We start from the raw sequence: 13,021 nt of genomic DNA, 5'->3' as shown, positions 1-13,021 counted from the left end.
CTTTAAAACAAGGGAAAAACATAAGACCCCCAAGGAGAGCACCAATACCTACTTGGGACCTCTATTTTGTATTAGAAAAGCTCACACTACCTCCTTTTGAGCCAGCCAACACAGCTGATCTAAAATTATTATCATGGAAAACTGCTGTGCTCCTAGCAATAACTTCAGCAAGACTAGTTACAGGCATTAATGGCAATGGAACCTTTTTTCCATCAGGACAGGGTTTCTCTAAGGACAAACCCAACATTTATGCAAAAGGTGGTTTCCAGTGTGGCTCTTAACCAAACCATTCATTTGCCAACTTTCTATCCAAACCCCCAGAATAAAGGGGAGAGACTTCTGCACACTTTGGATATACACAGACAGCTACGCTTCTACTTGGACAAAACAAAAGCTTTCAGAAAAACTGAGCAACTGTTTGTAGCTTATGCTGCAGGATCACAAGGAAAGCCCATCTCGAAGCAGATCATTTAAAAATGGATAGGACACTGCATTCGCTTCTGCTATGAACTACATGGCAAATCAGTGCCTAAGGGCATAAGGCCACATTCTACCAGAGCAGCAGCCACTTCAGCAGCCTTTCGCAGAGGAGTACCAACCAAAGACATTTTAGAAGCTGCAACCTGGAGTTCAGTGCACAGTTTCACTAAGCACTACCACTTACCTCTCTACTCTAAATCCAGAGCAGGCTTTGCCACTGCAGTTCTGCAGGGCCTGGTAGCCTCTCCTGATCCTATTTAGGCCCAGCCACCCAACCTCAGCTTTGGGATTCAACCCAAGTGTAATGACTGCAACAGTGAAACACGAACATAGTACAGTTGTGCAACTACCATAAATGTAGATGTTTGAGTGTATTCACTGTTGCAGTCCAGGTTACCCACCCACCATCCCCCTTTTTCATTGCTGGGTCCTTTCTGTATTTCTCAACTCTCTACAACCTATGTGATGTATTTGCTTGTAGATGAAGGAAATGTTATTTTGATACATGCATGTTTTTTGACATCATTTTTTCCAGCCTTCCTATTTGGGGGCACCTGACATCTGGGGCAAGAAAAACTGTAGAAAATGGCGTGGGTTGCATCTTTTATACCCCTAGCGCACTGACGTCAGGGAAGAGGTGACAGCAACTGACGCCGGACCTAGACTTTGGAACTCGGGCCAACTGCAGGTAGCCTGCCAGCAGGATAACCCAAGTGTAATGACTACAACAGTGAATACACTCGAACATCTACATTTATGGTAGGTAAACAACTGTACTTTCTTTATCCCTGGTTAATTCTTCATCTACCAGTACCCTTTTTTCTGGTAATGTAACATTATTAATGCCAACAAATGTTGCTTATAACTAGACAGTTCGTTGCCTATGTAAAGTCCCAAACGAGATGGGTTAAAAATCCCTACTAATACTAGTGTGCTCATTTTGGAAGCTGGTGGTTGAAGAGCCACCCATGTTCCGCCATGCTCCATTGGAGAAGTATCAGCAATGTTAATAGGGCCTCAAGGGCAGGAGTTAAGCTCACTAAGCCTCTGACAGGTGTGTAGGAATGTGCGCTTACATAGGAAAAGGTGCTGTGGCCTGTCATAATGATGCAGATCCCTGCCCCTGACCACCCCCACCCAGGGGCTTGATTAGATCATTGCTGAGATGCTGAAGAGAGCGGAAAGTGTCCCCATGGATGCTTGAATGACACCTCCTCTAGACAGCTGTTGCCCTGATCCCAGGTGAAATTCATGTTCCTGTGTGGTGGAATAAATGATTTATATATGATCTGGGGGGGTAGGGGTTTATGGTCATCAACTATGGAGACAAAAAATGCACCCCTGCCCCTTAAACGTCTAAGAAAACCTGATCAAAATCTTCACCCTAGCACAAGACCCCTTAATAAATATTTTGTATATTTTTCACAAAATCTTGAGTAGGAAAACCTGCTGCACCCTAACAGCATCATAGCCCCCCCACACACACACTTCCTGGGCTTTTCTGCAAGATTGTCAGTGACCATACTATATCAAATGTCTGGCATCATCCCACAAATCTTTATTGATCCAAATGAGTTAAACTTGGAATGAATACCCATAATATCATGACTAGAGAGGATCCCTTCCGTATTTTGTATCTCTGTTACAGCTTTTTTCTAAGTTTGGTCTCATCATGTCTTCTCTAACAACATTAATCAAATGTATTCAGTGTTGCACCAGTCTGTCACCCTCTAATTTCAATATTTTAGTAGGGATCCTTCCCAGAGACATAGACTTAAAGCTAGTTGCTAACAATGTCATCACCTCATCTGATGTAAAAGCTGCCATGTCTCCCTGATTAGAGCTCAGTTTAGGTATCATAAGGTGATTCAAAAAGGACTTAACTCTCTCTCTAGCGTTTTCTTTTCCCAACTCACATTTATACAGCGACTTGTATTTGTAAAGAGCCCAAGATCTGGTTAGGTGCCCACACTAAGTTCCCTTCGACATTACTTGTATTTCCTGTTCACGTTTTCTAAGGCTTTCTGAAATACAGTGGCATTTTCAAAGCTATCACTCCCAACTGCTATTCTTATCCAAAAAAAAAAAAAAAAAAAAAAAACAGACCAGAGAAAAGAAAATATGCTGCTTGACCACCTTCTTTAAGTGTAACAAAATTTTAATGTTTCCGCTTTTCCTGTAAAGGACTTCATCAGAAAAAGCACATAATCTCAACTCACACAATTTAAATAAAAATGGTTCAGTCAAATACCAGGAGCAATAAAACAATTATACAATCAAATAATAAATAGATCTAATTAAACTCTTTGAAGAACTTTTATTACTTATCAAAACAATACTTAAAAACAATTAAGGAAGACTTGGACAAGAATACTACTATATAGATGTTATAAAAATGCTGAAAAGGTTGCTTAGCCAGAAACCTGTGGTTACATCTGCCTATCTTTCATGTGTGTATGACTTGAGGGTAGATAAAGCACCAGGACTTATGTAAAGTATGAAACCTATTCTGAGAAGGCATCTGCTTCGATGATGACACTGATTGGACACCTCTTTTTGCCTGTGTGACCAACAGAAGTGAAATTTACACAGGAAATTCAGTGATGATGTAACTTCCATAGGAAATGTCAGTGATGCATTTTGAATTTTATTGGATGATTTTAGTATTTAACTGAGCATTAGATTTGTAAATGCAGATCTGAAAAAGGGGAAAAGCTGAAAGCGTTAAGTCTCTTGTTTTTAGTCCCTTTGCAAGTGCGTTGGTATTTTAATAAATATGTTTTGCCTTGGTATCATCTTCTATTTTCTTACACTTCGATTCATTTCTCATGAGTGATTTTGCTGGCTTACTTGGATTTATTTGTTTATTTTTCATATGTGCATGCTTATTATAGATTCCTTGATGACATTTTAATTTTATGGAAGGGTACCTACCATCAGTGGAATGAGTTTTTGGTTCAGTGGGAGAAATCAACTGAGTTTTTGCATTTCACTAGCCATATTGACCCGCAAAGTATTAATTGTTTTAGATGTCATGTTGTCAAAAGATTTAATTAACAAAGATATAATTCCTCTATTCACAGCAAATAAACATTTTTTAATTCATACTTACGGTTCACAAGTTGTCACCCTATTTATCAAAAGAGAGCTGTCATCAAGGGTCATCAGATGGTGCTGGTGTCCAGATTAACATCTGATGAGCAAGAATTTTTGAAAGAGTTGAACATTCTTTTTTCTAAATAGAGGATATCCTATGGGTCTGATTGAGGATATTAAAATTGAAATTTTGAACTTGAGACCAACAAGGATTGCACCCATATTAGCAGCCCACATTAAAGAATTGAATCAACCACAACCAGGGCTTTTACAAATTACATTGGACAACATACCAACAAAGAAAAAATGTGTTCTCTTACAGGAACAATAGCTGTAGATATATTGAATCCATTAGAAGAAATTGGGACCTGGTATTTCAAGGAGAACTAAGAATAATTTTAGGCGATAAACCCACGGTTGTGTTCAGTAAAGGCAGAAATCTAAAACATATTTTTGAACAGGATCATTCTAAACCGAATGGTTACATTAACAGCAGCTGGATATATGCTTGTGGTTGTTGCAAGCAATGCAGATGCATCATTGTGGAGCCTTATGTTTCTGGGACAAGTTATGACAGGACTCTTGCATGCCCAGGTCATTGTTGCTGTTATACTGTAGGAGTTGTTTACTTCACATGCTGTACAGCATGCAATGCTTTTTACATGGGCAAAACCACGAGAAAACTCAGAATCAGGGAACACGTATACAACATTAAAAAGAACAAATCCATGAATGCCGTATATAGGCACAGTAGATTATGTATTAATTTTTTAAAAATTTGCATTTTTCAATATTGACAAGGTAATGGTGAGAAACATAGGGGGAGATGTGGATACTCTGTTAGAGTACAAAGAACTTTGTTGGCAACTACATTTGTATGCTACAGCCTACCCCAGATTTAAACAAAGCAGTGCCAATTATGAGTGTTCTTAAAATAAATCAGCATAATTTTATATTATATTTTATGAAGCCAGTAAATAATTTTACTGTTATTTTTACTTGTTTAGAAAAGGAGTGATTTTCAAATGAGGTACATTTTTAGTGCATGTTTCTTTAAATATTCGTGTGAGCTTTGGTAATCGTAAGTGATTGGTTACTTTGTATTCATTCAGTCTTTCTAGGATATTTAAATCCCAAATATTTTTTGGAATTTGCTCTGAAGAAGTCTAACATTTTAGACAAAAACTCTCAGGTAATGTATTGGTGTTTGTTGTATGTTCGGAATAAAGTAGTGTTTGCATCTTTTATTTTGTGGTTTTACTTTTGGTAGTTTAAGTACTGATGGCTATTGGAGGTAGTGATAAACTGCTGGATCTTACTATTTATTCAGTACCTGAAACCCCAGGAATTTAATATTATGGGTTTCCAAACGGGGCTGAATAATTTGCAGAAGTCATTCAATTTGCTTGCAGGGCAAGCCAAATGCCTCAAAGAGAGTGGATCACAAAGAAAGTTGGCTACTAAGGAATATAAAAATTGAGGGAGAGAGAGCACGAGAGACTGTTATTCTTTCATCCAACATTGAGCATATTGATGGTCATGCCGATGGGCAGCTTTTTAGAAGTATTTCCTCTTTATTAAATACTAACTGTACTCCTTTTGGTGAAGACCAGTGTAAAGCCACTGCTGTGACAGAGAAACAGAAATTAATGAATAAGTTGGGCCTACTTCTGAAATTTTTGAAAAAGTTCAGATGTTTGTCCCTTGAAAACATATACTTTGAACAGTGTATTCTACTTAATATTGTACCTAAGGGACTTGATTTCACAAGTTTTGAAATGGTATTTCACAAGAAGATACTTTATATTGTGAACTTGTTGAATTTCTTAATAGCGCAGGGATCAAATGTTTTGTACATTTTGATCAACAATAAAAAGTTAATGGGCCCTTTAAGAATGAACATAAAGACTGAGTTGGTGCTGCAAATGTTTCAGTCAGTACTAGCTTTGAAATTGGAATATGAACATATTTTTGTTTCTCTGGAAAGGTTTGAAAAAACAGTAACTCGAAAGCAAAAGAAAATTCTCAGAGGTTAGGAAGCCTATGAATTAAAAAAGGTTTTACCCCTTGTAGATTCCTTGCCTAAACGTTACAGTACTATTTCATTTCCTGGTGTGGCTTTTACAACAGATGTACGTTCTGCTTTAAGAAAGTTTCCTGGGACTGAGAGACAGGGAAATCCAGAAACAGATAAAAACGTCTGCCCATTTGGGGCAGCAATTCCTTGTTAAGATGGAAAATGTAAAGATACTTTTGAAAAATGTCCATTGCAGCCAGTAGGAGAAAAAGAAGGTACATGCTTCCCTACAACTTCAAAAAATGTTTTTTTTTTCTGAGAAGGAACCTGTAATGCCAGTGCAGAACAGAACAAGAAACACAAATCAACTGAAGAAGGACTAGTGTTTGGCCTTAATGGACTAAATGCTAATTTTGGCTGTAAGTTGTTTAACTTGTCTGATGTACAGTTAACTGCTGCGCAAGAGAAGTTTTATCTTGTGGTTTAAACTTTGTTCCTTCTAGAAGGGCTAACCTTGCTAGCACTTTATTAAAACTGAAATATTTTACTAGAAGTTAAATTTATATTAATTACTTCAAGATGTTAATACTGTAAATCATTGTTGTAAACCATCCACTTTTAATCCCAAACTTAATAATACTCTTAGTTTTTGAAAGCTGTTGTGAGAGTGATATTAGTGTTATTAAAGAAGAAAACTAATAGACATAATAAAATGTTTTTTCAATTTAAATGGTGAAGAGAGAGTGGCAGTGAAGGAACTTAAAGAAATGAGACCTCTGCAAGTTATGAAAGCATATAAAGGGAGGTATTGGTTATTATGAAACAGCAGGATTATATTAAAGCTATAGAAATTATTATTGAATGATAAAGAATATAAAGAGGTCACGTTAGACTTTATTCTTCATAGTTGTAATTATATTAAGGCTTTTTTTGCATGATTTGTTTATGAATAGTCAATCTCTGTATAACTTTATGCCTGTTGAGAACCTCAGGATAGGTGTTCTCTTCAGCATTCCTAAAATTCACAAAAATGAGGGGGAAAAAACCTTTTAGGCCTATTGTGTCTGCACCGAATAGTGTAACTGAGGGAATTTCTTTATATGTAGATTCAGTTCTAAATCCCTTAGTAGTTAATCTTCCTATCTACGTGATTTTTGGGATTTTCTGGATCAGGTTAGAATATTTAACGACAATTATATTTATGGAAAAAAAGAAACAAGTCATGCTTACTGATGATATTACTTTTCTTTTCACTAGCATAGCATAGGATATAGGAGTTGAATATATTGGATGTTATTTGTCTTTTAAAAACTTCTTTTTCTGCTGATAGTGAACTTTATTTGTTCGCTCTTATACATAATTCTTGAAAACAATTATTTTATGTTTAATGAAAAGTGCTATCAGGAGGTGAATGGTACCGCAATGGGTTCTGCAGCTGCACCAGTCAGATTTACTTTTAGGCTGGTGGGATTGTGAAATTTTTACCTACTGTCATCAGTTTTAGTAAAATTGTGTTTTAGAGATCCGTGGATGATTTATTTTTTGTTATAGAAGGAACTTCTGGCGATTGTAATTTAATTCTGGATGAGTTGAACCATAGTACAGAATTTTTTTAAATTTGTTTTCTCTAATGTTGGTCTAGCTGTACAATTTTTGGACATTTCCTTGAAATGAGACATTTCTAGAAGGACTTTTGGCAGTAGTGTATATACAAAGGAAACTTTTTCAAATTGCTACTTGCATCATAATAGCAATCATCCTAAATTTTGTTAAGAAAAATATACCCCAAGGACAGTTTAAGCGTCCGGGTTAATGACTGATGATGATGAGTTTAATGAAGAGATTAGTTTCATCACCTCTTTATTTTTAGCCAGATGATGCATAGATTCTTATCTGCTAATGCTATGGAGGTTGCATCTAAAACCTTTTTTGTACCTAAATTATTTAAATCTTTAAATAATAATTATTCTAATAAAAATGAAAATGAGTATTAATAGTTTAGCCTGTGCACTAAATATGTCAGTAGATAATTTTGTCATCCGGAAGATAACTAATGAAAACTGGCATATATTAGAAGGGAATGCTGACCTTTTTAAGTCTGTTGGTGACAAGTTTATATGAAAAATTCCTGTTCAAAAACTTTATTACAACATGATAATATACTTTTGTTAAACCAATTACTTTATATAAACCCAAAAGTACTTTTAAGTGCGGTTTCTGCACTGCATGCTAGTATATTCATGAGGGCAGTTATATAATGTTACCACATACTAATACTTTAACTGCTAGTGGAAGATTTACATGCACCACTATAGGAGTGGTTTGGCAGCCTGTGCATGGGTTGCGAAACATTTTATATAGGAATGACTTTTAGAGCCCTTAATAAAAGGATACAAGAAAACCTAGACACCATAAAAACTAAAGATAATGATAATGCTTTATATAAACATAGTATTGAGTGCAAAAATTGTAAAAAAAATAAAACATCTTTTCTTTGTATTAAAACATGTACCTGTGGATAAAAGGGGTGGGGATTACAAATAATTATATAGAGGAAAAAGTAGTCTTTATGGCAATTTGTAACAAGCTGATCAACAACCTAGACTGAATGAAGTTATTTTTTTTTTTTCAAAGATAAAAGATTAAGGGTTAATAATGTCAAAAGATGTTGAGCAGTTTTTTCAGCATTTTTATAACCTCTTTATAGTACTATTATTGTCCAAGTCTTACTTAATTGTTGTTTTTTATAAGTATTGTTTTGATAAGTTATAGAAAGTCTTTAAAAACATTTTAATTAGATTTATTTACGATTTGATTATATAATTTTTATTGCTCCTGGTATTTGATTGGGCCATTTTTATTTAAATTGAGAGTTGAGATTGTGTGCTTTTTCTGATTGATTCCACTTTTCATCCAAAGGACTTAGTTTTTTTATGCTTAAAGAAGGTGATTAGCAGTATTTTCTGGTCTCCGGTGTTTCTAGTGTGGCTTTTTGCAAGTTTTTGTTTTGCTGTATGTCTGTTATTTTATTTTGTGGCTTTAACAGTAGCACCATATTCATCTTTGCCTGTTCCAACTCTTTTCTCCCTGGGCCTCCGCTTAGAATTGGCTTTGTTCCAAGTCTGACTTTCCCTGTTAACAAATGTTAAATAAATATGAATATAAATAAAAGTAATACAATTCTACCACAGACTACTACTCCATTTTTGCTGTATTATCCTCCTTTTCATTTGTTTAAATCCCAGTTTCTCCTTCTCCAAGTCCCTAGATTTTTTCATTATCCTTTTAGCCCCTTTTGAACCTGTTTTCTCAGCTGGACTTTGTCTGTTATCTATAGTCTCCATCAGCATATCTTTACACCTTATTCTGTAGTTCTCTCTGTTCTACAGAAAGTAAATTAATTTCAGTCTGATACCTCTTCCCTTTCCAAAGATGCTACCACTGTTGTTGGGGCAGGGTTAGCAAGGACCACTGAGCTTACTTACGTTAACTCTTCATTGCATAAGCATATTCTTAGTCAGAATATTGTGTCTCTGTGTGTCTGTGTGTGTGACCATGCCAGGTACCTGCAGGAAAAATGTGTACTCTTCACTGAAGTCTTAACACAGTAGGTGTTTAATAACCCTATCTACCTACAATACCTCAAAATTAAAGGTCTCTATTGCTGTTAACATAACCCGTCTAGGCCCCAAGTTCATATATGTAACCTGTAGTAGCACATTCCAGTCTCTTAGAAGCATTAGGCCTTCTTAAAAAGCAGTTATGCAGAACAGCTTTTTAATTAGTGCTATGTATTCAGTTCTTGGGTGGGAATACATGAACCTCCTTTCCCTTTTTATTACGTCAGATAACCTATTCACATTCTAAGAGTAAAACTTTAAATCCCCCATCATTAAATCTCCAGTCTTTCTAGCCCTTCTCTGTTCCTGTCAACTGTACAGATTTTTGCAGAATGTCTACATTTTTGCCTCATATTTTTGGTCTATTTCTCATAAAATTATGGTTTTCTGGATAATCATTGTTAAATCATTGAGGATTGAGATCAGAAAAGGATAGGCATTTCAGTTCATACCCTTCAGAAAATGTATGTTAACGATAAACCTGTTATGCTATCAACTTTCTAAGTTTGTAAGACTGATTTTTAAAAATTGTCCATATTTTTGGGCCTTTGTCGCCCCATTATGTATGGTTTTGTCCAGATTTCTTGCTCCAGCAGGTTGAGAGGTATGTCCTTCTCACCTCGTCCTGTTTCTGTACTTGGGCCATTCCACCCCTTTTGCTAAGCAATATAGTTCAGTCCCCTCATTTTCTCATGTTGGTCAGTACCCGTAGCTAACAGACATTGCTTTCCAAGTTAAACTCTCCTTGCCATAGTACCTCGGACTAAATTTCTATTTTCTTCTGTACAACACTTCCCCAAAACGCACCTGGTAATATCATACATATTAAGACGACAGCAATTCTGGGACTTGGTTTCAAAATAATATCTAACAGTGGCATCAAATGTAACTAGATCCCCTGCCCCCACAACTAAACTTAAATTGTAACTCAGCACCATAATTACGTACAGATTTACATGTCTCTCCTAAGGCAGAGGCCAGACCCTTGTAATAACTGGAAGTTGCCTGCCTCATCATGCCATCACCAATAGTACTGAGTTCTGATATTGCCACTGAGACATTCATGTCGGCTCCTGGGAGTGGCAGAAACCCAGGATGCAGATGTTCATCGTGTTACACTGCTGCAGTCATTACACTTGGCTTATCCCGCCGTCAGGCGGTTCCCCAGTTGGCCTGCGTTCCAAAGTCTTGATCCGGCGTCTGTTGCTGTCACCTCCTCCCTGACGTCAGTGCGGCGGGTGTATATAAGATGCAGCCGACACCATTTTTTTCAGTCTTTCTTGTCGTGCGGTGCCCGAAGCAAAAGCAGTTCGCAAGTGCCGGTCGGCCGTCTCCTGAGATTTTCATTCTGAATCCAGAACCGAAGTCTTCTACAAAGCTAAGTACCCCGTTGGGGAAACTTTTTCTTGCCTCAGACCGATGTCAGTAAGTTAATAACTGTATTTCTTGTGGGAAGCAAATACCTCATAAGGATTTCCATTCCTATTGTATCCCATGCCTAGGCCCAGGTCACGACGTCACTGGTTGTCTGTTTTGTGCTAGGTTTAACAAGCACACTATTAAACGTCTGTTTGATTTTGCCCGACATTATTTTGGTAGAAAATTCAATTATACCATGCTGTCAGAACTTCCGATGACCGGAATACACAAAAAGCGCAAAGACAAGGATAGGCATCCGAGGCCCAAAACTGACTAAGCCTCTTCTAGGCCAGTTGCCGGTTCTCCGGTTTTCAGTGAGGCACCTTCGCAGCCCCTGACTACCGCTTCTGCAGAACCACAGGCCGCCTCTGACTCCCATGTGGAGATGGCTGGGCCTTCGGACGCACAAGTTATTCAGCCTACCAAGACTAACCTTTCAGAGGGATCTGGAGTAGCTGAGCAACCCACAGCTTCAGAGAGTGTCTTCAGACCTACTCAGTTGAGCATTAAACCCTCAGCTAAGTCTAAGCCTCCTATAAAATCAAAGAAACAAATACAGCATTCTCCAGGACAGGCCTCCATGCCTAAGAAACAAATGCTCAGAATGGCTGAAGACCTAATCACTCTGATCAGGGGGTCCCATCCCCCTCCTGATAAAAGGCCTAGACAGGATGCAGACTATGACTCATCCGACCAGGTGTCCATCTCTTCTGATTCATCCTCAGACCTAGGATACTCTTTACCCCCTTATGGGGATTCTGATGCTGAGGAATCAATTCCATCAGCCTCATCGCCTGAGGACTACTCCTTTGGGGAAACCCTTCATACCATGAGGGAGCATTTCCACTGGGAAGGCCAGGATTACTCAGAATCCAAGAAAAGGCTCAGAGACTTCCTTTTATTAACTCAACACAGACCCCTTGCTATTCCGCCAGTGTTAGATATTGTGGATGGATGTGTATACTGAATCCAGCTTAAATCCTGATTCCTTACCTCCAGCCCCTGTTAAACCTGACAGATACTACAGAGTCCCTGACTGACATAAATTTCTGTATAAAATCCCTGTAGCTGACCCTGAAACCATTTCTCAGGGACCCAAAGGAGTTAAGGCCTCATCAGCCAAGAATCCAGTTCCCTCTGACAGAGATTCCAGAGCATTAGACAGATGGGGAAAGTAAGTATATATGTCTGCAACTTTAGCAATGAGAGCCTTAAATTGCCAGTTTCACATGCTAAAATATCAGCAATTTTTACTGTCTCAGTTAAAACAAAAAATGCTTCCAGAATCAGAGTCTCCTAATTTTAAAGAAATGCAGGATCTATTGCATGCAGCTGAACAAGTGGGAAAGCATACTTTGCAATGTGGATGTTCATCGTGCATACAGCTGCAGTCATAACAGATGGGTTTTCCTGCCATCAGGCGGGTCCTCGGTTGGCCGAATTCCAAAGTCTAGGTCCAAGGCTGATGTCAGTGCGACAGGGGAATAAAAGAGCCAGCCGACGCCATTTTCTTCAGTCTTTCTTGCCACGCGGTGCCCGAAGCATAAGCAGTTCGCAAGTGCCGGTCGGCCAGCTCCTGAAATTAAGAATATCTGCAACCGAAGTTTTCTTGAAAGCCAAGTACCCCATTGGGGAAACTCTTCTTGCCGCAGACCGATGTCAGACAAAGTTAATAATTGTATTTCATGTGGGAAGCAAATACCGCATAAGGATTTTCATTCCCTCTGCATTCCTTGCTTAGGCCCAGACCATGACATCTCGGCCTGCTGTTATTGTGCTACATTCAACAAACGCACCATTAAGCGTCGGGCGGAGTTCACCCAGCACTTTTTTGGCAAAAATTTTAACTACGTAATGTCGTCGGATACTCTAGTTTTGACTAAAAGACGCAAAGATAAGGACTGACACACGAGGTCCGCGGCCTCTACCGACGCCACGCCAAAGCCACTACAGGTGGTCCGGTTCTCAGTGAGGCGCCTACACAGCCCCTGACTACCGACGGCACTTCGTTGGCGGTGTCTTCTGTACCTGAGGTCGCATGCTCTTGGGCCCACACCCCGACTACAGATACCGAAGCCACTCTTGGCGGTGAAACTCAGAGTTTAGACAGGTCTGCCTCCTCTCAAGGTGTCTTCAGGCCTTCCTCTTCTTTTTCCATCAAGGCTTTCACTAAGTCTAAGACAGCCATGCATTCTAAAAAAACAAACCCCACAGGGCCCTTCTCAAGGCCCCATGCCTAAAAAGCAGATGCTCAAAATGGCTGAAGACTTAATTTCTCTTATCAGGGGTTCTCAACCCCCCCCCCCCCAGAAAAAAGGACCAGAGTGGAGGAAGAATCCCCCTCCTCGGACCAAGCTTCCATTATTTCAGAACATTCTGATGACCAGGA

The 13,021-nt window shown here is 38.5% G+C and overlaps 1 protein-coding gene across 1 annotated transcript in view; it reads left to right on the top strand.

Annotated features, from left to right (window-relative positions):
- The window catches only part of ATP6V1A (ATPase H+ transporting V1 subunit A), a 449,992-nt gene that overhangs the window by 176,163 nt on the left and 260,808 nt on the right, over positions 1-13,021 (top strand). Inside the window, exons 7-8 of the mRNA XM_044072828.1 lie at positions 4,698-4,768; positions 4,989-5,607. Coding sequence (XP_043928763.1) covers positions 4,698-4,768; positions 4,989-5,607 — 690 coding nt within the window. The remainder of the gene's footprint in view (positions 1-4,697; positions 4,769-4,988; positions 5,608-13,021) is intronic.

This window comes from Protopterus annectens, chromosome 5.part1 (assembly GCF_019279795.1).
Source record: "Protopterus annectens isolate FY-2018-M chromosome 5.part1, PAN1.0, whole genome shotgun sequence".
NCBI lineage: Eukaryota > Metazoa > Chordata > Ceratodontiformes > Protopteridae > Protopterus > Protopterus annectens.
This window is presented reverse-complemented; position numbering and strand designations above follow the sequence as displayed.